The sequence below is a fragment of the Phoca vitulina genome, unplaced genomic scaffold, assembly GCF_004348235.1.
Source record: "Phoca vitulina isolate PV1807 unplaced genomic scaffold, GSC_HSeal_1.0 scaffold6, whole genome shotgun sequence".
NCBI lineage: Eukaryota > Metazoa > Chordata > Mammalia > Carnivora > Phocidae > Phoca > Phoca vitulina.
In genome coordinates, this window is record NW_022589709.1 from 64,267,728 (window position 1) to 64,294,248 (window position 26,521).

Genomic DNA, 26,521 nt, shown 5'->3' on the forward strand with positions numbered 1-26,521 from the left:
AGAGTAGCTGTGTGCACCTCTGCAAATGTGGGAACTGCCTGTGACAGGGAATCACTGAAGCAATTCAGTGGATGACCTTGTCTCCTAGTCATGAATGGGGACGTCCCCAAACAGAGACCTTTCAGCTCACTGTTTCACTCCCAGGGAGAACAAGGCTTGTATGCAGATCACGTGTTTCCCTGTCTCAAATGTCCAGTCCTTCTTTGCAACTTAGAGAACTTCAAACTGAATTTGTTGTCTGCACCAGGGCCAGTTGTGTTTCTTTGGCTGGTTATTTTTTGTGTCTCTTTTTGATTTTTGGTTTTTTGTTTTGTTTTGCCAAAAAAGTCAGAAAATAAGCATTATGATTTATGTGTTATCTATAGGTCCCTATGGCAACTTTTTTTAAGTGCAGTAGAACAAAACTTTCTTCCAATTGTTATTATTTTCAATTATGAATACATTTCTACAGAAACTGAACAGAAGGCAGTTGATAAAAAGAAATATTTTACATTAAATCATAGAGTTAATTGCATGTGTTGACACACACATGATTTTTGTATGTGTTCTGTATGTTCAATACACTGAGTTTCTATTTATTCCACCTACTATAGAGATGAGGTAAAATTTCTACATGTCACTATTTCTTGGTTTCTCGTTTGTTTGTTTTGCATTGTTGACAGGTAGCCCATCTTATATTATGTATCAAGGAACGGGACTAGTTGTTTCCCAGGCAGACAGCTTGTCTAGAATCCAGTTCTCCAAACACAGAAGCAAAGTGACAAAAATATGTTTTAAAGATTCCTAAACAAACCTTGTATTCATCAGTTCAAGTTTGGGATGTTCACAAGGTCTACCGTGTTCCCTCCTTGGTAGCTAAACTTCAGTAGACTCTTGGAGGAATGAAGTATATACCTTTAGTTCTTGACAAGTAATTGGTACATGCCTAGAAATATACAGAGGAGGAATATGTTCTTCAAATTGTCTGGCATCTGTAGAGTCTTTAGGTTGCTGGAGAATTCTCCCAGGAAGTGTAATGCTTGATCCTCAAAACAATCATATTAGGAAAACTAAGGAAACTATCATAAGCTGAATTTTAGAAATCACAAAATTCTGCTCGAAAATATTGTGTCTTGCATGTGATTGAATACATGCATGCACACATGCACACCCCATGAATTAGAATTCAGGTACCTTGACCCTGAACATAATGATTTTGATCAATGGTTTGGCATTTGCTGGCAGGTCCAACAGCCTTTAGATGAGAATGTAATAAATCAGTAAAACAATTAAACTGAAATCTTTATTTCTCTTTAAGGGATGGAGAATCTTTTTTTTTTTTTTTTTTAAAGATTTTATTTATTTATTTGAGACAGAGAATGAGAGAGAGAGAGCACATGAGGGGGGGAGGGTCAGAGGGAGAAGCAGGCTCCCTGCCGAGCAGGGAGCCCGATGCGGGACTCGATCAGGGACTCGATCCAGGGACTTGATCCAGGGACTCGATCCAGGGACTCGATCCAGGGACTCGATCCAGGGACTCGATCCAGGGACTCCAGGATCATGACCTGAGCCGAAGGCAGTCGCTTAACCAACTGAGCCACCCAGGCGCCCCTAAGGGATAGAGAATCTTGATGGGCTTCTGGGCAAATCTTTTAACTTAGGGCCTTTGCCAAACAATCAGGAATTTTTGTTATGTTAATATATCAACATTCTTTTGCCCCCAAGCTTAGAGTAGATACTTTTTTTTTCAGTTATGTTAAAGATGACTCAGAAGTCTTGCAACTGAAGTTTTCTGAAGATTGCTCAAGAGTTGCGGTGGTTAACATGGTAGCCATTAGCCACATGTGACCTTCTCATAATTTAAATTAATTAAAATTAAATAAAAGCAAAATTCGGTTTCCCAGTCTCACTAGGCACATTTCAAGTCCTAAGTAACCACATGTGGCTGGTGGACAGCATGGATAGAGAATATTTAATATTTCCATCTTTGCAGAAGTTTCTGTTGGACAGTGCTGTTTCAGGGTCTGGGATATGTGCTACCACGTGGTTGCAGAATAGTCTGAACCCATTTAAGCATGCAGAAAGCAACATGGTGTGGTAGAAACTAAATAGTTACTTTAAAAGCCTGTGTTTAAATCCAGCTACACTGCACATTTCCATGTCTTGGGATTTCATGACCCAGTCAGATTTCAGAAACTACCTGGGAGACTGACCAAGGGTTGCAAAGCACATACTTTGTCACATAAAGGACACTAACAAGAAAATCCTCATCAATATACACAATCACTTTATTTTTGAAAGGCATTTTCATTTCAATAAAAAAGAAAGGGCATGATCTCAGAATGAAGGAAAGTTTTCAAAAGGAATGTGTGTACCTTGTTTGAAACCTCACCCCATGGTCCATGTTTGTTTTTATTTTGACAAGGACCAATGAACATTCTGTTGGGCAAGCACCAGCTCTCGGCTTGTCATTTGGAAACCATTGAACTCTACCACTTGCCAAGGGCATGACTGCCACTTAGGTCCCCTGAGCCTAGTTCCTTATCTTAGAATGGGAATATGAGTATCCTTTTAATGCATACTCATCAGAATTAAATACTTTATGCCAGTAGAACACAGTGTCTGGCATGTAGTAGGCATGCATAAAATAGTACTGCTCTCACTCTTCTCTATTTGATCGTGCCCTTCTTTTTAATCTACTGAGTCCTTTTACCACATGAAGATCTTTAAAAATTGTTGCATTAGCTCCCCATAAATCTTTCTTCCTAAAACCCATCCTGGAGAAAAACCAAGAGGGCAGGGTCACTGACCTTAAGAATGGGACCATCGAATAAGATACATTTCTGTGAAAGAAGAACGTGTTCTAGAACACAGTGAGGGCACTTGTGAAAGCTTGCTGAGTCCTCAGCCCTCCCTTCACTCCTCCCCCTCCACGGAAGTCCGTATTCAAAGCGATGACGGTAATTTGTGACATCCACACCCCTGGAAGAATCCCTCCAATGTAGTGGCTTTTATTAAACAAAATAACTAATATGCTTAGTGACTGTATCTATGGACACTTTTATCTTACTAAAATTGGAAAAGGTTTTGATACATAATTTTAAAAAGAGATTGTCTTTTGTCCTATCATGTAACTAACAAATTTGAGGGGATTTATTGGTATAATGTACCTTCTCTAATGATGCCTAAATTTTTGTTTTATGACAAATAAAGAAGAGATGACACTTCAGACTAGAGAATTTGTGCTCATGCTGCATTAACTCCACTTCCATTTGCTTTACCATCAGTGCATGTGAGAAGAGCGCACATGGGCCAAATATTGAGTTTTGTTTTAAGAATTTTGGGGGGTCAAGTACCAGTCTAGGCCGTAATTCTTAAAATGTGAATAAGAAGTGAGCAAATGGTTTAAATTTCGGAAGACTAAATAACTTCTAAGGTCACATCCATTTCTAAAGATATATATATATTTTTTTTAATTTTAGGACTTTACTTTTAAGAGCAGTTTCAATTTCACAGCAAAATTAAGAGGAAGGCACAGAAATTTCCTATATCTGTCCTACCCCACCCCAGAATGCAGGGTCTGCATGGACACATTAGATGATGTTTTAATCATATGAAATACTCCTTAAAATGTAATGTTTGCAGAGCAGATGTTCTTTAAAGAGTTTTTTCCATTGAGTCATACAGGCAAAATAATAAATTCTCTTTATGCTAATGAGGATGGTGGTGGGTTTTCTCTCCCACAGTACCTTTTTTCCCTCTTATTTGAAGTACAGAGGCAGAAAACCAACATACTTATGTCAAAGGAAAGAGAGTCCAGAAAATCTCCCTAAGGATTATGTGCACGTGCGCGCGCACGCATACACACACACACATTTACATATATTTACATATAAATGTATAGGCACATAAATGCCATCTCCAGAGGACTTTGTTACATACAGCATGCATACAGTCTTGCTACACTGTGAATATGGACATATGATATTCAGCTATCAGCCAGAACTATGACCTGGTTAGAAACCAAAAATTATTTTATTTCATTGCATTTATTATTTTATTTTTGGGTGGAAGGACATGCAATTCAGTAGGTAGGCAAAGCTTGTTTTGTAAGTCATTGGTAATGATGGGTTTTTTTTGGTTTGGTTTGTTTTTTTATTTTTTGCATTTATATGTAATTTCTGTTTATTTTCTTTATCATACATATCACCTTCATGAAATGGAAAATGTACTAGAGGTTGGGCATTGTTTCGAATGTGCTTTTGGCAATGATAAATATATGACAGATACAGATTTGCAGTATTTAAGTGCAGACCCACCAAAGTCATGCTGCCCAAATTTGAATCCTGGCCCCATCACTCCACAGGCATGTGACTTTTTGTCCTTCTTGGGCTTCCCTTTCCTCATCTACAAAAAGACTTTAATAAGAGATACTCAATGTAAAGTGCTCTGTACAGTGCCTGGCACACAGTAATCATTCAATAAATGTTATCATTATTGTTTCATAATCATTGTCATTCTTTGTGATTATTACCATTATTATTTACAGTTTTGCTGGATATTTGTACTCTGACTTTTTAAAATAATTATATTGAAAGCCCAGTTTAGAAATTAAAAAAAAATAATAATGGTAACATATTACAAGAGCCTCCAGTGCTAAAACCAACATGACATTGAGGTATTCCACAGGGCATCAGTGAAAAAGACTTCAGAACAAGTTATCACTCAAGTATATTAGGAAATTACAATTCAAGGGCAAAGAAAAGGTTAAAAGTATATAAATATAAGATAGGCTGTTTCCTCAATAAACGTAAGAACTTAGATGGCCTCATTCACCTGTTTGCTTTGTTTTTAAGATTTATTTATTTACTATAGAGAGAGGGGGTGGGGAGGAGCAGAGGGAGAGAGAGAGAATCCCAAGCAGACTCACCAGTGAGCTCAGAGCCCAACTCTGGACTTGATCCCAAGACCGTGTGACCATGACCTGAGCCCAAATCAAGAGTCCACTAATCAACTGACTAGGCCACCCAGGTGCCCCTTACCTGTTTTTATATTAGCTTATTTGTCTGTTAAAATTGAGGAAAGAGCTATAAGTTTGTTTTTTCCTTTTTGTGCTGGTATGGAATATAAATACAAAGGTGCTCTTCAGTTAGGGTAAACATTCCAACTTGATGACTGATAACTATAGTTAGCATTATCAAAATACCATCACAATTCTATATACAAATACACACAAATGTGGCTTGGAGTTTGACACTGAAAAAATTCAGATTGGAAGATACTACCTTACACAATACTGAACAGCTTTAATTTTGCCCTTATATTAATTTACATTATTTTGGGTTCTCAGTAAAATGTTGAACATTCCTGCCAAAATGCAAGTTTTGGTAGTTGTGACTTTTGACCACAGGACCAAGCTTTTGTGGTAATGGACTACTTGAATTCTATATGGCGGTAGCTTCAAAGAGGAAAATCAGATTCAGGTCTGGCTGAGGTCGGCTTTGTTACAAAGAAACTTCAATCCCTGGGGTTCCATAAATATGGGTACTACTTAATTTTTTTTTTTTTTTTTACTTAGAGTGGAGCCAGTTCTAAGTTAAAAAGGCCAAGCAATACAGAGGAGCAGTATCATCAGGTGAATCTGATACAAAAGAAGCACATTTTTTCATTTGTTTTTTGTTTTAGCAGTATAATGCCTACTAGGAGTTTACCAAAATCATAATGTCTTCTTCATAAGTAATTTTAAAGGGTTCATTATATTCTTCTTTTTAAAAGATTTTATTTATTTATTTGTGAGAGAGAGAAAGAGAGCCTGAGCAGGGGAAGGGGCAGAAAGAGAGGGAGAAGCAGACTCCCCACTGAGCAGGGAGCCCGATGAGGGACTCAATTTCAGGACCCTGTGATCATGACCTGAGCCGAAGGCAGTCGCTTAACCAGCTGAGCCACTCAGGTGCCCCAAGGGTTCATTATATTCTTAAATGTGACACTTGTAGTTTCTCAAAGCCAACATTATTTTTTTGAAAAAAAAAAAATCAGGTCACCTTTTAAAAATGGTATCTATGGAAAAATATAATTTAGTTTCAAAAATGTACTTGGTACCTTTATTGTCTGAAATCATAGTTTTGTGATTTTAATTTAAAAGGGTAACAACATAAAATATTCAACATCCTCATGAATTTGTACTCAATGAACCCAGTTTTTCATGTAGTATTTTAATATTTAGCTTATCTTATGAGTGTTTTATCAAAATAAGCACATTTTCTTTGGTGAGTTGTTTTTAAAGGAATGAAGAACTGAAATGAATTTGAGTATTCACACATTATTTAAAATTGTTTTAATTTTAAAATAGAATCAGCACTTAGATTTTAATACATTTGGATTGATATCTACTTGAAAAATTTAGAGATTACTAAAAATAGACTGGAATCATTAAAAAAATATTTTAAAAGTATAAAGGCATGTGCAGTTTTTCATGACTCAATATGTTTATTATTAAAAGCAAGATATAAAATGAAATACACAGTATGATTCTAATTGTATAAGAAATCATGCATTCCATAAAAATCATATATAACATACATGTGCTTACATACATCCAGAAGGAAAATGTTATTGACAGTTATTTTTGAGTAGTTCTGCACTTTTTTTTTGTATTTTCTGAAGTTTCTACAATTAATATGCGATTTACATTCAAAATGTATATATTAGTTTTTTAAAAGGTCAAGTATAGGAATCTGTTTCCATATTTGTTTGCTTGTGTATTTTATATGTTCGTACTTCCATGAACATGGGAGTAGAGTGGTGAGTAGATGTATTCCTCCTCTGGCTAATTCTCGGGGGTTGTCAGATAGCCGAGGTGCCCAAAAACCTTTTTATGTACATACTAGAAATGAGAACGTACTTGTTTCCCTACAGTTCCAGAAGAGGTGGATCAAGAGTGAGTTGGGGAATGGGTGATAGTTTTGAGTCAAAGGGAAGAAAGACACCAGGATTTCAAAAGACCAGTCAGTTATCTATAAGTTTATCCGTTCCCTAATCCTCTCTGACAAACTCCAGGGGAGAATTTCTTTCTAGTTTTAGAGCCAGACCGAGTGAAGCACAGAAGACCTAGAAGTTTGCATGAGATTAGATTCAGAAAGTAAGCCTTTGGCTTCGCTTCAGAGTGCTAGTTCATATGACCACTAGTCGTGCCCAGTGTCACTGCCGGGCACGCTCTTCGGAGGCAGCCGGTACTTTGTGGCCCTTAGTGCTTTTGGTACCATAGGATTAGGGGTCTTTGATTAATAAAGTAAAACTTTCTTCTGATTAACGTCATCTGCTTTTCCTTCTGGTTTGGTCATAATGAAGCGTGGAGAGGTCGCGGCCTCGTGTGCTTCAACACAATTTTGAAACGAGCTAGTTTACAAAAGGCTGCTGTTGGTTGAATTCATTTTGTTAGATGACCAGGGGCTTTGCCACATTTAAGGACTTGAATAGTTTCCGGATCCCAATGAAGTCTCTGTGAGGGTTTGCTTTTGGGTTGTTCTCCTTCAGCTTTTTGCTAATGTTTCTGGCTTCTTGTGGAAAGAATGAGGGCAGAAAATAAAGTAGTAAGTGATACAGAAGTAGGGGAAGGATAGCCACAGGCCTGGGGAGTAGTTCTGGACTCTCATTGTCATGCCTCTTTGGGAGAGAAAATTCAGCAGTGCGCGTTCAGCAAGTTCTTGGGAGAGGAGACAGCCAAGCCCTCCCTGCCTAGAGTGGGTGACTCTGTTTCAATCCGTGGTAGCCAGGGCGGGCTACTGAGCACCTCCTTCCACATCATGAGACGGGAGGTGCCTGGCACTGACTGCTGTGACTGTTACCTGGGTACGAATGTCCTCATTGCCCACATGCATGCATTTATACATGCACATACATATGCATACATACACACATGCATGCATGTATACAGTGTCCGAAATGGAGCCTCTTTTCTGATCTCACCCCCCATCCCGTGACACTCCCTTCCCACCTGTCCCTATAAATATACCAATCCCCCCCCTGCAAAAGCTATTTTCTCTCCTTAAAGCTGTTCCTCTTCCTTTTTTGCTAAAGTTTGTTGTTGCCATGTTTGTTTGATTTTATTTAAATGAGAGACAATATTACATAATCCTCTTCAGAAGAATCATATCACCAGGAGGTACAATTTCAAGTCTCCGGACAGTGCTCACTGTGCAAATTTGAATCTAGCTTCTCATCAGATTATAGGGGATCCTAGTAGTCTCTTCCCATTTTAGGGAGCCCCAATAATCTTATTGTGTGGTATTATAACTCCTTCTAGCTGTGCTTTTATTGGCCAAGTTTCTTTGTTTCAAAAGTTCCTTGTTGGTAAGGTCGTTCAAATGCAGCATTTCAGAATCATAGTCTATCATAGGCTTTTGAGTGTGTGTGTGCATTTACAGGTGATTAAAACTCACACATACTTTAAGCCAAATTATAGATAACAATGAAATGAATTCCTTGGAACTTAATAATCTTTTATTATTATGAGCACATTACACGGTACATTTAAAATATATGTTCACATAATATTTATTTTCTTCCATACACAAAATAACATATATTTTACCTGCATCATTGTACTTATGACAGTAGGTCTGATAAGACATTTCAATATTGAGGTGAGGACTTAGACAAAGGCTTAAAAGTTATATATTTGTTATATATTCAGAGATTATTTAAGCATTACATCATTTTGAAAAGAAAAGGATAGGATATAACCTGCCCTTGATTGAGGACATGTGCCCATTGAAAGAGTAGAAATAATTTTACTGTTACTGAAATGAGACAATCTTGAGATATTTGGCAAAAACAATTTCTGAGCAATTCAAAAGAATGAAGTATCTCCATCACTAAAATTATAACTGTCTTTCTTTCTGCTTTGACAGGGAAGGGAAGCAAGACTGGTAAATCATCCTAAATATTGTATATTCTAAATATATCTTTTACAGAGCTTACAACCAAAGAAAGAATTCATGTTTTAATAAACATTCACACCCTTTTTAGTTTAGAGTCATCCAATGTAATTCATGTAAAAAATGAGAAGACCTATTTCCAGGGATCAATTTCAGATTAGTGGTGTGCCTTTGTCAGCATAACTTAATTCTTAGAAAATAAACTTTGTAGCCAGGCAATTATAAAGAATGAAATGGGAGAGAAGACTGTCCCTTGGGAAAACATCTAGATTTCATATTACTTTAATTTTGACCATCTGAATAATCTACAGAAAAAACAAGTGCCCCCCCAAATGTAATCCTGGAGCGAAGGGGTGCAAAATAACACGTTTCCTTTAAAGTGTGCTCCGACCTTTCCTGCTTTTTATTTTCCCACACTTTGAATTTCAAGATCTCTGTGTAATTTGATGGTGGCCGTAACGAATGGTCTAATCATTGGTAACGATCCATGTATTGACGTCACCCATATGCTGCTTGGGCTGAAACATATTTCATGGGTGGTGTTTGAGGTCGTTCAGTCCTTTTCTGAATTGTTCATGACTGAGTGCACAGTTCAGTTGCAGTGTTCTCAGTCAAAGTCATGTCCAGGAAGCTTTCTGTGTAGAGTAATTACATTCACTTTTGATGAAAGAGCTTCAGCTAGCTAGATCACGAAATACCCCATGGAGATTTTGGAAATCTTCTCACAAGTCACCCATGCTAAGAAATACCACAAAAGAACTCTGGGCCCTGGCTCCCTGCTTTCCTCCAAGTAGAATGTTGCAAAACTTTCCTTGCCTTTCCCGGTTTCTCCGAGACACGTCATGCTGACACCTTGCTCCTGCATCCCAGGCTCGGTGTGGCCGACGTTGCCGTGGCAACGGCACACACGGGGTAACGTTCCCCCATTAGCTACAGCAGCGGGACGTGAGTCAGTTGAAAAGTTTCACCGGGTTTTGATTAGTGTATGATGCAGTCCCGTGTCATCTACAGTTGCTAGCCTGTCCAAACCTCACACACCATGATGCGGGACACTCGATGCTCATCACCTTCAAATGTTAGATGGTCCAGGGGCCTCTCACTGAGGCCACCGCACTTGCTAGCTCCTTCCACAGCACCCCTTACTAATGCCTCTACAGTAAGAAGCCACGAGTAAAACTCAGGCCCCGCAGCCGGAACTGTCTTTCTCCTATTGTATATCGTGTGCACGTAAAAAGCAACAGTGACCTTGCTTAATGACCAAGAAGCCCCTTTTAACCCAGACAGCTGGACAATGGTTAACATCCCAGAAGACAGTTTTTCAACCCACTGGCTGGGAAGAACACGTGCTGAAGAATAAGGATGGAATTACTGTAATTCTCTATGGAAATTTATGAAAGTGCAACTTATTATTTAATACTGATCAAAAGTGGTCATAGAGTTATTGTAATTTCTAACATGGGATTTGGTTTATTTTTCAGACATGGAGATGACTTGATTGTGACTCCATTTGCTCAGGTAAGCACAGTTTGGTGAATGGGCAGGTTTCTCACAGATGTGAAAATTTAATTTGGGGGATTAGTTCTGGTTCTTAATTTCATTTTAAGTCAGATGCAAATACAATAAAAATTCTGTGGTTCATTTAAGTAATTCAAAGGCAGTGCTAGAGAACGTGACCTTAACCATATTGGACTGTTTCCTTTTAAACCCATAAACCCAAAGAATGTCTTTGCTTCAGATTACAAATTACCTAAGTGACATATTTAAATGGGACCATAGTTACTTAACTTACATAAACACTAGAAGCAGAGGGCTATATCATGGATTAAATTACATTTAGGGTAACTAGATGCATGATCAGTGCTTGAAATTTAATATTTCAGTTCAACCTGTTGCTTTGTTTACTCCTTTTTTATGTGCCGTTTGTACAGATTTAAATTTATCTTTGTTCCTTTTAGACATACAAATCATGAAAATACTTTAAGCATATAACATAAATACTAGAAGGTGATAAAAGAATCTAAAGCATTTGGAATATATATAAAATGGTTGGTAGGCAGAGATATTCTTTATATAGGCCAGTGCTTTGCTACCTTGCTGCCCATTAGAATCACCTAGAAAGCTGTTATCCCAGGTCGTATCCCTGATCAACTGGATCCAAAAATCTGGGGATTGGATCCAAGCACCTGTATTTATTTATTTATGTATGTATGTATTTATTTATTTTATTATGTTATGTTAATCACCATACATTACATCATTAGTTTTTGTTTTTTCTTTATTATGTTATGTTAATCACCATACATTACATCATTAGTTTTTGATGAAGTGGTCCATGATTCATTGTTTGCGTATAACGCCCAGTGCTCCAGGCAGTACACAAGCACCTGTATTTTTTAAAGGACCGGTATTTTTCCAGGAAAAGTTGAGAGTCCCTAGTATAGGTAGACTGGGAACAGGATGGAATATACTGATTTAACTGGGGCATAAAACAGGGTTAAAGCCAACACTAACTCTAAAAAGAAATGTTGAATATTAGGATACAAGTGATCCAGACAGATTATAAAAATGATAATAGGGGCTAATCATAATCATAATCAAAACTAGTTCTGATGCCTTGGGCAACTCATTTAACTTCTCTACGACTTCTTTTTTCAACTGGTAAAACTAGACGACTTGCCTGGATAAAGGTAGACCTCAGTTCAAACCCCATCTCTTCCTCTTGCTCAATGAATGGCCTTGGGCAAGTCACTGAACTTTTTCAAGCCTGGTTTACTCCTCTGCTAGATGAAAGTTCCAAGAGAATCCATTTCGTGAGGTTTATAAGATATTAAAATAACACCAAGCTTGTGAAATGCTAAGCACAATTTCTAGGAAACAAGATGAATTTTAAGTGTTGTAATTAGTAAGAGCTCTTTCATCTCAAAAATGTTGTAATAGGTTATTTTTTAAATACATAATGGCGGTGTTTGGATAATAGGATTATGTGTAATTCTTCCCTTTTTTCAAATTTCCTGAAATTTTGTGATTGCTATAATTCAGACCAAAATTTAATGAATCCATAAGTAATACACCATATAATAGTGATTTTTTTCATTACTGCAGGCAATTAGAAATAGAATATGACCACCATATCTTTTAGAAGTTAATGTTTTGTTTGCTTAAGGTTTTGCTGGAAATCATATTCTTTCTAGTACCTATATTTCTATGTTCAAAAACATTTACAACTTTTACAAATAAAAATTTGTACAAAAAAACCATTTACAAATAAAAATACTTTTATTTGATATAAAAAGATTTTTTTCTCCAATAAATAGATTAATAAGTTTGATTTGGTCCTTGCCATCAATGGTCTTAAATTCCTAGGAAATCTAGTCTTTTATATAATTAGACATATTCTGTAGTATACCTATAAACTACAAAAAAACTAACAATTTTAGTACACTGGGAAATATATACATATGTAAAAAAAATCATTTAGTCTATGTTAAATTATTAAAATAAATATGTATATTTAATACATTTGAAATTAGGACTTTGAATATAAACCAACTCTGCGTAATATGTAGCCATATCTGATGCCTAAAAATAATCCTGGAATTTTAGAAAAGTTTGCTTTTGATTAGCTTAATGATTTGTAACACCTTATGGAAGATGGTCATTGGCCCAGAGGTTGCAGATTTTTTTTTTTTTTAAGCGCTTCATATTTTGCACAAATGGCCTTTTACTTGGGTATATGATCTGGAAAGCTATACTAGAATTAAAAAAATTTTTTAAATAAAAAGCCTGTTAAATCCCGAACAATTTCACCACTGATAGGGCATCTTTGGGAAAGCGGGTAAGGCGCAGTAGCAGCAGTTTGCCTATGACCATCTCTTAAGCCCTGTTGCATACTGCTAGCATATTTTGTTCAGCGAACCAATAACATCTCAAATTTTTAATACAGGACATAATATTCACCACTGAATACCAAATATTATATATAATGTTTAAAATGAGAGATGTTTATGTCACCTGAAATGATAGCAACATTATTTGGCTTAATATGCCATAGTTGCTTTTGCAAATGGACAGGAGACTTGATTTTAGACAGGTCACTCAGGGCAATGTTCAAATAGGCCAAAGAATTACCTCCTTCCTCCAGCATGCTTTGGAGTTTAGAATCTCACACTAAATTATTCTGGTTAAAAAGACATACTGCTTTTGGGGGTTCCTGGGTGGCTCAGTTGGTTAAGCGCCTGACTCTTGATTTCGGCTCAGGTCATGATCTCAGGGTCATGAGAATGAGCCCCATGTTGGGCTCTGTGCTCAGCAGGGAGTCTGCTTGAGGATTCTCTCTCCCTCTCCCTCTGCCTCTGCCCCCACTTCCATTCTCTCTCTCTCTCTCTCTAAAATAAATAAATAAATAAAATATTAAAAAGACACACTGCTTTCAAAATAGAATTTTTTTCCATAAAAAAGTTTAGAAAAAATTATAAAGAAAAGGAAGAAAATGAAAATTTCCCATAATTCCAACTCCCTTAATAACTAGTATTGACATTTTACTTTATATCCCCCTAGGTATATTTTTCTATGTGTGTTTTCCTTCCCATAATTCTTAGTAACTGGCCTCACACTGTCTAAAGTGGTCAAAAGTCTCCCAAACCCACCTCATCCGCCTCTACTTGAGAACTCATTTCTTTATGCCTGAGTGCCTCCCCAAAACATGAAAGGATCCCTCCCTGGTTTTTTTCCCAGTCATGGTTTCCTGTGAAGCTAAGAGAACAGAATCTTGTTATAAGAGAATTTAGAAAGACATCCAATTTGATGGACAGGGCTGAACCCTAACCCATCTGGGATAGGTGTCATCTTCAGAAAGGGTCCTACAACCCTGCTTCAGGTCGTGTTCCCATGTCTCCAACACTGTCGGGGTAAGCAGTTCTTTCTGGTGTTTACCCTAATCCGTTTGCCACTTCCAGTTTCTTATGTTTCCCCTGAAAGCTCAGAATCCTTTTGGTCGTCACAAACATGACATTTTTATAGATGTGATTTAGTTCCTTTTGAAACATTCTCTGTTTTTGTTGAAATCTTTTGGTGTGGGGATTTCCTTAGGCACAAAGGCGAGGTGTTGAGAGGAATCCCAGTGCCATGCCATGTCATGCCGCTCCACAATTGGCCTTTTCCTCCCAAAAGTATAGTAACAGTTTGGCCAGAGCTCTTTAGGGGGATTCGGAATACCAACAAGTCACAACACCGATGAAATGTAGGAGACTCTGCTTTGTAATCATTTGCCTCGGGCCACACCCGCCCAGATATGTGATATGACTACAAGTCAATTAGAATTCTCATCTTGAAGTATGGACTGTTAAAAGAAGTGGAATATTTGATTAAGGAAGACACAGAAAATACCCAACTATTTTCTTGGATCCCTGGAGAACCCTCATGTTATTAAGACTAAGGAGATATGCCTGATTTAAATCTACAGGGTAGGAACAGCTGAGTCATTTTATCTTTAATCAAAATACAGCATCTGGCATAATTTTGTAAAAAATGTACTAGTATTTAACGCTATACAACATTACTATTCCATTTGGTAATAGAACATTGCCAGTATTTTTTTTAATGCCCCTGATTGTCCCTGCCTCATTTCACCCGGCCGCGGCTACCTTGTGGTCTCATCTTAATCCCCAGGTTGATGAAGCCACCAGGCGCCCCCTGCTGGAAGCTAGTCATCACATTTCAGCTAGCATCTTCTATAAATCAAAGTACTTTTTAGATCGAATTATATGAAATCATCAATATTCAACCTTTGTTGACATACAAGAAGAGCAATTTCATACAGTTTAACCAAAACATAACTTGGAAAGGTTTCTATCAAAATGACTTTTCTATCTTGTAAGTAATCATAATTTGACTCCATTTTTTTTTTTTGTTATTGTTATTGTTGTTTGCTTGTTTTGTTTTGTTTTTGTTTTTGTTTTTTCTGGAAGTAAAACCAAGACAGGGGATTTTTTTCTCCTCCTTTCCCCCAACTCCAGTGGCAACTGTGGCAACTCTTGATCTGTGTTTTAGCACCATCTAGTGACATGAAGTGTATTTGTAATGAAAAACAATCCTCAAAATTCTTTGTTCACTTTTTAAGCAGGGGTTTTTAAGGAGAACGTTGTTGCCACATCTTTTTTGTTTATTTACAGCAACCTCCTCTTCCAAATCTTTTCAAGTAGTCATTACTGTAGAAGTACACATTGCTTTTAGGCTATATGTTCAGTTGTTTAACTTTTCAATGAAAAGTGAAGATTCAGTGAATCTTATTGGTTAATAAATGTTAAAAGTATTTAAGAAAATCTGAGATTAGTGTGTATAAATAACATTTAGTCCTTCTCCTGAGCCAGTACATGATCCATCTCTGCCACAGTTTTCCATAGCACCATCATGATTTCTTTCCTAAAATGTATATATTTCTCATCATTTCAAATGCATTTTTGACTTCGACTGATTACACTTTTGCTTGGATTGGCCGAAGAGAAAGAAATGGCCTTAATTTTCTAACCATTGAGCTGTGTAAGGGCAAACCTCAAGGTTCTTTTTGGTTAGCAAGCATTAAGGCGTGGAGAAAAGCATAGGAGCGTTAAAGCCCTGACTACAGTTCTTAAAAGGTTGAATTCAAGGGGAGTGAGAGCTACCCTAGAGCAAAAGCGAAGAATAATTGAATCCTGACTCAAGGGCTTGAGTAAAACTGTTTCTGGTTCTCCCCCACAGCCTATAGAACCAGACGCCTCACTCTGTAGTCTGGAAGATAAGAGCGTGAAAGACTAACTCAGTGCATTGGTGATGGAGGCACCTAGAATCAGTCAGCTAAATCTAGGGTGATGCTTTCCATAACAATTGTCTGGAACTTAAAAAAAAAAAAAAGATTTTATTTATTTATTTGAGAGAGAATGCGCACGCGCGAACGGGGTGGGTGGCTGGCAGAGGGAGAGGATCCCAAGCCAGCTCCGTGCTGAGCTTGGAGCCCCTCGAGGGGCTGGATCCCTCCACCCATGAGATCATGACCTGAGCCCAAACCAAGAGTCAGCTGCTTAACCCACTGGGCCACCCAGGCGCCCCTGTCTGGAACTTTTATTTACACTTCTGCCATTATCATATGTGTGCCATAGGGCAGGATATAATAATCCTTAATATAAAACTTACAGAGTATTATTTGTCCTATCACAAAAACAGTGGTCTAATACTTGCACGCATAAGGGATGATGGATTTACAAAATTATTTACTGCAGCAGTGTTTGTAAAAGCAAACTCTAGGAGACAACCTAAAAGTTCATTGGTAGAGGGGACAGGCAGAATGTCTGGAGGGAGGGGCTGGGAAGGCAACTTCTTTTTTCACTTTTTTTTTGGAAATTCTTCAAAAATGTAAGAGAATATAGCTACTGACTATCTAAAATATAAAGAACACTAAAATCAACAGTTAAAGAATTAGAACAGTACCAGTATTTTTAATACCTCAGAGCATACTTCCCCGATTTCATCTACCTGCCTCCTCTCACAAATAACAATAATTTTGGTTTTTGTCTTTTTTAATGAGGGGGATGCATTCTACATTCTACCTTTATATTCTGTTTAAATTCTGTACCATGTGGAGATACAGATTATACAAAAGAAATAATTAAATTTAAATTAAAAACTGAAACAAAATCATCTGATTTAATATTTTTATTATAACAGAGTGAAGAAACAATTATACTATATCTTTCATGAACTAATGTTTCCTTTCAAATGAGCATAGAACTTGAATTACCTGCAGCAGTATTTCTATTTACGTAGGTGTCAAGTGCGGTGCGCTTACTATAACTTATTAGAACAAAGTTCTCAGAATTCTGAGGTTAAATTTTGCCTAGAAAAAGGAGCATTTAGGGAGTGCAATAATCTTATTTAAAATGTTTTATTAGTGTATTTGATATTCAATTCTTAACGCATAAATTAGGCCTGCATGATTTAATGACAGTGGATCATTGATCAGATTTATTTCTGCATCATTCAAGATTTCATGCCTAATGAAAGACAGCATGCTCTGATGTCAACAGTTGGCTATTTGAATACTCCGTCATAGGCAGCGTGACCTTTCAGTGCTGTGAGTTGTTTATATGTGATAATGAGCCAGGTTTTTCCAGTGACTGAGTTAATCATGGTTGGCACCTCAGGAAGCACCGTCAGCTCCTTCAGGGGATAATGCTGTAGGTTGCCGTCCCAGGGTGTAAACAGCACCCCAGTGACTTACGAGAATTAATGCCAGTTTCAGAAATGTCTGAGACATTTTTGTCTTAGAAAAACATTTAGACTGACTTTAGTCTAAGTCAGTGCCAGATGAAAACATTCTGGATATAGTTCTGGAACACTTGGAGCAATTATAAATTTGCATGCTTCACCCCCCCTTGTTTACCAAATGATAGTCATTAAATAAACTCCCCATGCACGTGCCAAATCATTAATCAGCTGGCATGTTGCCATAATGGGCTTATATTCGTTGAGTGCTTTCTGTTTGTCGGGCACTGTCCTTGGCACTTACCCTATCATTTCATATCATCTTCACAACAACCCTCAGAGATAGCTATCACTATCCTGGGTTATAGAAAAGGAAACTGAGGCACACAGAGATTACATAACTTGTCTAAGCTCACACAGTGAATACATGACCGAGTCAGGCAGTCTGGGTTGTTAGGTAGTACCTACTAGGACATTTGAAATCTATGTTTTAGTGCAACTTCAACATTCTCATTGTCACCCAGATTAATTATAGTCTCACCTAATATGGGCTCCACCTGGGGGAAACTTGCCCATACTAGTGGAAAGGGAGGCAGGTAAAGTCATTGTAAATTTTCTCTCCTAGGCTTACTTCCAGTTCTTTTTGCCACCTTCTGGTTGCACTAGAATTAGAAAAAGAAGGACCTTCAGAGGTAGGGGGACATATTGGTCCTGCCTTATATGTATGGATACGTTGTGTCTATGTATTCATTTATGCAACACATTTTTTTTTTTTTTTAGTACCTTCTATGGGCCCACCTCTGCGCACATCAGGGTGGTCCTGTTTTATGTGAAAATGCATCCCTTAGTGATTCAGATAACCTTAACAAAGAAAATAATTTCTCTTTACTAGATAGATAGCCATGTAGCAAAGGTGAAAAAAACAATTTAAAATTCACCTAGCTTTCTGTCTTTGAAAGTCTGACATTCTTGGTGAATGTTTGAGGAGAATTTGGGGATATATACATTTACAATTTTAACCCTTAAAGTGAGAGTTTATTATTATTTTATATTATACTATTTCAGATTTGCCTGAAGTGTAACAACACTCTATGTATATTGCCTGGGATATTGTTCTGGTGGCTGAGGAGTCCAGGAATATTGTGGAAGCTGTTACTACTGTCACCATATTCATAGACAATGAGGAGAAATGTCTGGAAAATCTTTGCAGTCTGGCCTCCCTAGATTTCAAATAGATACATGTAAACTTCACTAAGGGCTAGAAGACTCTTTAATGGTATACGAAACTAGGTTGAAAGCAGTATCAGGTTTTCACTTAACAGACTACTTTTTAAATCACCAAACCATTTTAAATTGCACTAAAGATGGCCGTACTCCAAGTAGCTTAAAGAATCCCTTTTTGTTGTAGGTCTTGGCCAGCCTGCGAACTGTGCGAAACAACTTTGCTGCGTTAACTAATTTGCAAGATCGAGCACCTAGCAAGTAAGTTATTCTTTCCCCACTCCTTCTTGCTGAACTTTTAGATGGTGTTTTCTCAGTTTGATTGAACTCAGGGCAATATATTAGATTTCTCTGAGTCATTGCCATGTTGTCTAACCATTTGCACTAAGTCATAAGATGTCCTGTTAATTTTCTATAAATACTTTGTAGTGATGGTTCTAATATCAGAAATGAAGTAGTATGAGAAATAAATATGGTGATTGCGTCTGTCAGAAATCATCTGGCATAATCAGTCCTCTGCCCAGTTATTTACACTCAGGGTAACTTTATACTTTCGGCTTACTTCATAAATTAACCACGAACAAAGAATCTCATCAAGACTTTAAAGTCAATCCAAAGTCATCCTCTTAATTCTAAGCAACAGTTACTTGGAGGAGCATCATATCATACCAAAGATCTTTGATTCTCTTGCTGTTACTGAAACTCAGATCAGGAGTGTCATGGAGCAATTAATAAAGTTGTGATTTTTTTTTTAAAGATTGTATTTATTTATTTGACAGAAAGAGACACAGCGAGAGAGAGAGCACAAGCAGGGAGAGTGGGAGAGGGAGAAGCAGGCTTCCCGTGGAGCAGGGAGCCTGATGCAGGGCTCTATCCTAGGACCCTGGGATCATGACCTGAGCCAAAGGCAGACGCTTAACTGACTGAGCCACCCAGGCGTCCCTAAAATTGTGATTTTGTGATAACAGAGGAAGCAGTTGAAAAAAGGAAAGCTGAGATGGGAATTGATTATTATTTGGAAGTGCTAATAAAAGCGAAAAATCTAAAAAGAGAAAATTTTCCATGATTAAGTGGAAAACTAATTATTCAAATACTCCTTATTTTGACAATCTAGTGTTAATAATAAACAAAAAGTTATTAAAATATCAACTCCAAAGATTTTTCCAAAAGAAAAAAAAAACATATTTTTAAAATCCATAGTAAGAGGGGGCGCTTGGGTGGCTCAGTCAGTTAAGCGACCGCCTTCGGCTCAGGTCATGATCCTGGAGTCCCAGGATTGAGTCCCACATCAGGCTCCCGCTCAGTGGGGAGTCTGCTTCTCCCTCTGAACCTCCCCCCTCTCATGCTCTCTCTCTATCTCTCATTCTGTCTTTCTCAAATAAATAAAAAGGAAATAAAATCTTTTTAAAAAAATCCATAGTAATAAAAAAAAATCCATAGTAAGAGGAGAGTGAATAGAAATTTATTTGGAATTATAACTTATCTAAGTGTATAAAAGAATATGAAAAATATGAACTTTCCATCCCATAATAATGTAATTGACCTCCCCAATTCACATTTCTATGATTAAAAAAAGCTTTGGCCATTGTGCATGCATTTCCTGTGATAGAAAATGTTTTTAAAAAAGCAATATAAAAGCCACAATGCAAATAATTCGAATGGGACCCAGAAGCTTCAGTCACTTGTTTTTGCCAGGTAATGAATTTTTGCAGTCCTGTATCCTCAGTTTGAACATTTCTCACCTTCTTCCCTCCCACCCCAACCCCATCCGTTGGACTAACTATAATTCATTCTTTAGGTCGCGGCTTAAATATAATTTATTTGGGGCCATCATCCCTGACTAACACCCAACATACATACATGCCCACAGGTCCCAAACTTGAAGGTATGCCCTTCCATCTCTGTCCGATAGCATCCTGCGCCTAACTCCTTTGTTAGCACAGACCCCTCTATGCTCCATGTGCCTACTTACTTGTCCGAGTGCCCCTTAAGAACGTCAGTCTGCAGTGAGCAGGGGTTGTACCTGGCTCGTATGTGTACCCTGGGTGCCTAGCATAATACCCGGCACAGAGAAATCACTCTGCATGTGCTTGTTGGCTGGAAGAATGAACTGATAATGTAGCATGTGGAATCAGAGGGTATACTTGAGGTATTTGTTCATTACCAAACATGTCTTCTGTGCTCCGTGGCCATAAAATACCACACTGAACCTCAACAGCCCAGTGACATCTAACCAAACAATATTAGCTGATAGACTCTAAGTAAAGACCTTTGTGGTCTCTCTTTTGGTTAGTGCAGTTTTGTACCTTCTTTACTGATTCTGATTCAAATCAAACCAATATCTTCCAATATCAGACTAGTAGGATTCAGTATACACACAGCTAAGCTCTGCTTGTTCAGTGACAGTGAAATGGTTATAACTCTGGCCCATCACATGATGACCATGAGGGAATCAGAATTTTCCCTGCTGGACACTTACAGGGCCACTAAAACATTTCCAAGCTGACCCATGGATTTTATGGAAGGCATGTGCTACCTTGCACAATCCACCCTTTTTGTTTGCTCCAGGAGAGGAGTCAGTCCAGGAAGAAGGCATGTGAAGCCTAGCCCCTATGGGTACTCAAATGTGCATTGCTGACTTTGCTAGCCTACTCTTGGTTCCTATCACCTTGCTCTTGTATGTTTTGAGATTTTCAATTCCAGAGTGAGTTCTGGCTCATTCTTCATTAAATCATTTATCACTGTAACCATAAATCAAATGATTAATATTTTCTGCTTGTCATTACTTGAAATATCAAGTCCCCAAGTTGTAGGATTGATATTAAGAGAAGATAATGAGTAACAAGTCAATAATTTGGTTTTCCAAAACAGTAGAAAAGTTTAGGACTATTCACGTTAACACCGTTTTCAGATAAAATGCTTCGTAAATTTTCACAGAGCAAGAACTAAATTCAGTTATAAATTATTTAAATAAACTCTCAGCAAGATAACTGTTTATATAGAGATCAGATCTATTTCAGAGTAGCAATTTAGAGCATTAACCTTTCTGTTTTATGAAGCATTAATCAAGTTTCAAATTTCCTCATTTCATTTACTAATAAAAACTAAAATAATTTCATAGTCGATTTTGATGTGTTTCCAGTCAAACACGAAAACTTCAGTCCCAAACTGACATCAGTAAACTTAACAGCAATAAGACAGAGCCAGATACTGACTGGAACCAAGCCAGTGAGAATTTACAAAGCACTTGATTGCGTTCCCCAGTTAAGAGAATTGTCATCTCAGGAGAGCAGTTGTGAACACAGCTTTGCAAGGGCCTGCCATGTGCACAGATGCGTGGCTGTTCGTCCAGGTTCCTCAAAAGCATCCTAAAAGTAAGGCAGTTTAGCAGACCGCTCGCCCTAGAATTCCACTGCTTTAGTTCAAATCTCAGCCCTCTTCCTCTGAACAAGTGATTCAACTTCCCAAAGCTTTGTTTTCCTCACTGGTAAAATTGAAACAGTGAGATTACCTGCCTTAAGGTTTCTTTTGAGGATCAAAGTAGATTATTCATCTAAAGTACTCATTTAGCACAGTGTCTGACACACAAGAAGTGTTTCGTAAGTGTTGGTTAAGTGTTAAAGATCACTGTGCAATATTTTTAAAGTTTCCAATTATAAGTGCCAACTTTCTAAAGTTGTATTTTATAAATGATATTCTTTTCAATATAACTTATTAAGCATTGATTGAATACTGGATACATTGTTCTGGGCTCTGTAGGGAAAACAAATTAGTTTTATAGCAGGGTTTTTTTAGGTCAAGGGGTTTATAATCATCTTGTGAAACTTGGGAAACATCTGAAAACTTAGAGGACACAGATAGAATCAATTCAAGTACCTTTAGTTTATAGTATTTCTAAAGCCTCTGTAGCATCTGTTTGGACAAAGCATTAATATGCCTCTCTAACAAATGCATCAGAGATGTTACTCAATATGAGGAAGGAGAAACGAAAGGGTTTAAATAGCTTCTATAATTGTAATACATTTTACAAGGAGTCATTCACCTCTGAGAATTTGTGCCAAAAACAAAAGTTTCTCACCACCGTATTTGGGAAATGACTTGTAGATTGACTGCTTTTCAAATTCACCAAGTCTGTGTTTGCTCTATATGCCCTGGTTTAATGGAACGTAGTCAATCAATAGGAACGTCCTCCTCTATCATGTCCCTATGACATTTACTTCAGCTTTATTTGCCTCAAAGTCTATCACTATGAGATTTAACTATTTTCTTTTTTGACATGTGTGATCTGAACTATAGTGCAAAGGGTGCTTGGGAACTTAAGTGGCTAGTCTGAAAGAAGTCTTCATTTGCATGTCCTGGCCTAAAAATAATTCTTTAAATTAAAATGACATATCTGAAATGACTCAGAGTCCTCAAATTAACATGCACCACGTATTTACTACTTTGTACTTTTTTCTCTTTGTCAGAAGATCACCCATGTGCAACCAACCATCCATCAACAAAGCCACCATAACAGGTAAGGAAGATCTAGTAGCCTTCTCTCCTTATGTCTAGAAAGAAACCCTGTCTTCCAAGGTTTGATATAAGACTAGCACCAATTTTATATTGCAATTCTATAATTTTAAAGAAATTGATCCTTTTTCTATTATGACTTATTTCATTGAGCCCACAAGTTTCCATTTAAGCTGTTACTTGGGAAATCTTTACTGATGTGCCATTTTAAAAAACCATTTAAATCTGTGCTTGTGCTAAGTTTAACATTGCTCTGGGCATTTGTATAAAGAGATAATGTTACCTTCCAAATGTTGACCGTGTTGTTTCCAGGCTTATGCTACCAGCATGATATTAATATGTGGTAGTTTGGTTTAATGAAAGTGAAAGCATAAATAAAAGGGACCTTCCTGGTTAATTGATATCCCAGTTGTGTGTAGGAAGGAAACCCATTCCAGTAGTCCTGATTTGGACTCAGAATTGAGAAGAAATTTACTTTGGGAGGGGAGAGAAGAAGTAATTATACAACACAGCAAAGTTCAGTGAGATCAAAAGAACAGCTGTTTGGGGAAGAGAAGGGGAAGGAAGGATGAGGGACATAAAGGGCAAAAAAAAAAAAATTTATCCCGATTCCTATTAGTCTATTTTGGACATGGGACTTGACCTCATCTGAACCAAAAACAGAACAAATGATCTCATTTTGCTGAACCTGAAACCAAATTGAACTCATTTAATCATTTCTTGAAACCCCAATTGATTCATTAAAATAATTGCCTGGAAAAGCAAACCTATGTTTTCTAAAATTATTACCAGAAGAAAATTAACATAGTCTCCAAATTAGACCAATACTTCATTTGATTCAAGTGCCTTCCTTGGACTCCAACTCCGAATATTCTGAGAGCTCCTTATTAAGTTATTAGTGAGAACACTTTGCTTGAAAGTTAACTTCACTGTTCAGGTCAGCAGTTTTCCTCTGGTCTCCTTTGTGATCACTACCTCAGAGTTGATTCTGGAACAGTTGGTAATGTAGTTCTTTTCTGAATGTCTCTTGAATGGGATTTGTACTTCAATGAATATTAAATTGTTGATACTCTTTCCCATGCTTATCTTTCAAGATCTTATTGGTGACGATTTTCCACTATCATTTCATAGTGTATGCCTGGTCCACCAGTTTTCTTCTTTGTCATTGGTCGAGAGGTGGACAATAGCTGAAATTCCTATATATCAAAATAAGTTCTTTGAATAACAAATTTCTTTCCAGATAGCCAAATTCAATGTCAGTGAGCCTACACTGAAATCAGGGTGTAGAAGTGAATGGCTTTGTCTCTGTGCACTTGCCTTTTATGTTGAGGGACAAGCAGGCCATCCTTTGTGGGCATGCAGCTGGGGACTCTAGTGTGAGAGACCTCATGGAAGCTTGTCCCTAGCCCTGCTCTGGGCCCTAGATCTCACCCCTATGAGGAGGGGCCATCCCCCCACCCCTGCTATTTTTGCCATAGGCAGGACTCTGACGTTGTGGTTTGAGCAGAAGGCAGTGCTATTTTGGTTCCTGAAAGCTTTTGTAGCTTGAGGTCACATAGGAGCCAGCCCCACAGGAGCATCCTCCCCGAGAGCAGCTGCGGGTCCCAGTGGAGATGGTTGTGTCCATCAAGAAGTGGTGGGTGGTCAGCGGCCCGGGCAGCTGTCCAGCCACCCTGGCAGATGCCTGGAAGTGATTAAAGGGAGAGTAATTGCACTCAAAGGGCACAGACTTTGTCTTAAACACATGTGAGAGACCCTTTAGCAGCTCCCAGAAATGTTCACATAGTATTGAGACCCAGGAGCAATGCCAGAGGGAACTGAAATCTGGGAATTAAGGTTAACGTGGCCTCATTTGTACCCACAAGTTTCTGACCTGGGGCCTAGGGACAGTGGGACTGCAGAAATATCTTATCTAGGAAGCGAAACTGATTAACTGTCATTAACTGCTTAGTGCAGCCGTGTTCATCACAAAGCATACCAGGAAACTAACTAGAAAATGAAAGTCTTTTTCCTTGCCTCAGCCTAACAAACCAAGGTGGAAAAGTGGAATGGAGGGTAAGGGAATGAAGGCAATAGCAGGGAAAGTTTCCCCTCTCTGAGCCCATTCTGGAAAAGCGGACCCTTAAAAGCATAAACTTCGACAGTAGTAAGAGTTGAGACACACAGAAAAGTGGATTCTCTCCCTCAGCAGCTGACTGTTCAGGTTCTACCTCCAAGTTCACCCCCCCTGTTGTTGGAACCCAGCTACACCTCTGTGGTGATCCTGGGAAGGACAGGGAAGAGTGTTAAAAAGAGTCAGTGGGACATCCTTTAGGATGAACTTGACCTTCTTTGATACTTTGTTAAGGATCTAGAGGAAAAGTGTAGCATATGGCAAAGTCCATGAGGGGTCCAAATGGGTGCTGTGGTGACATGTCCAAGGGCCCCTGGGGGGCAACCCCGTAGAACATCACTGACGGGAGTCCCTGGAATTGTGCAGCGTGGGTGCTCTGCCTATCTAGAATTCAAATCATGCTCTACCATGATAACTGCGTGACCCTGAGCAGGCCACATACCTTTCTCTGCCTCAGTTTCCCCATTTATAAATTGGTTGTCATATGTCATACAGTTATTGCCAAATTAAATGAGTTCACGTGTGGATGCTCTTAGCACAGTGCTTCACAGAGTAGGCACTCAATGCATCATTTTCTCTTTCGCTTTGCACTTGTTTTTATTCTCTGGATGTAGAACGAGGGGTAATGGAAAGAATAGGGCAGAGTGATGAAAGAAGAATGAGAGAAAGACAGCTTGCAGGGGCATGAAATATGGAGCCCCACAAAATGGACATACTTCCTTGGTGCCGTCAAAAATGGGCCCTTCCATTGTTCCCAGTGCTCTGTCCCTTCCTCTCCTCACTGCCATAGACATTGGTGCCTTCATGATATGGGCAATAAAGTGTGGTTCAGAATCATTTTCAAAATCGAACAACTTACATTGGAGTCGTAGCTCTTTGAAGGAAAATAATGAACTCTTTATAACTTTTTCTGTAAATCACTGTTTGATTTTTTTAAAAAAGAAGAGGTAAGAACTTTAACAGTCTACATATGTCACGCTATGTTTTCTAAAGCTTTCTCCCGTAGAACTTAGAAACCCCTTTTCCCCTTTGAGGTTATTCCAGTTGACATGTTTTAAAGCCAGGAGAGTTTGATTTTGTATCATTAGAGTTAAAACATGTAAATCACTTGGCAGTTTTTGTTTCCATACCTAATAGGTAAATACACAGTTCTAAAATGATCTCACAGTTTTTTAAAAAGTTTCCAAATGTACATTTATAAAAGTCTTATTACTAAATAGCTATTTTGTTCTTTACTGTGATGTAACAAAAACAGGGTGTGTGGCATTTGGAGCTGGAGTCCAAAGCCTGTCTCCGTCATTTGAAGAATGGAGACGTGAGTAGGTAGCTCTCAGTTCTGGGGAAAAAACTCAGGGAGATAAGTTAGACAAACACCAGAAGTCAGCAGGTTATGAGTAACGCACCAAGTGCTTCTTCCTACAACCATAATCCATGCCTGGCATTTTGTTGTTGTTGTTCTTAAAGCTAATTTGAAAACTCAGAAAGTAGAGGAGGAAGATGGTGATCATGTGTCAGCTTCTCTGGA

At 38.0% G+C, this 26,521-nt stretch overlaps 1 protein-coding gene across 9 annotated transcripts in view; it reads left to right on the top strand.

The window, feature by feature from the left end:
• The window catches only part of PDE4D (phosphodiesterase 4D), a 1,449,177-nt gene that overhangs the window by 1,227,983 nt on the left and 194,673 nt on the right, over positions 1-26,521 (top strand). For 8 of the 9 annotated variants that reach the window (XM_032403448.1, XM_032403447.1, XM_032403446.1 and 5 more), the window contains 3 exons: positions 10,394-10,430; positions 18,559-18,632; positions 22,838-22,887. In XM_032403448.1, coding sequence (XP_032259339.1) covers positions 10,394-10,430; positions 18,559-18,632; positions 22,838-22,887 — 161 coding nt within the window. Of the gene's footprint in view, positions 1-10,393; positions 10,431-17,008; positions 17,020-17,775; positions 17,843-18,558; positions 18,633-22,837; positions 22,888-26,521 lie in introns of those variants that run through there. The other variant, XM_032403455.1, reaches the window with a different exon arrangement.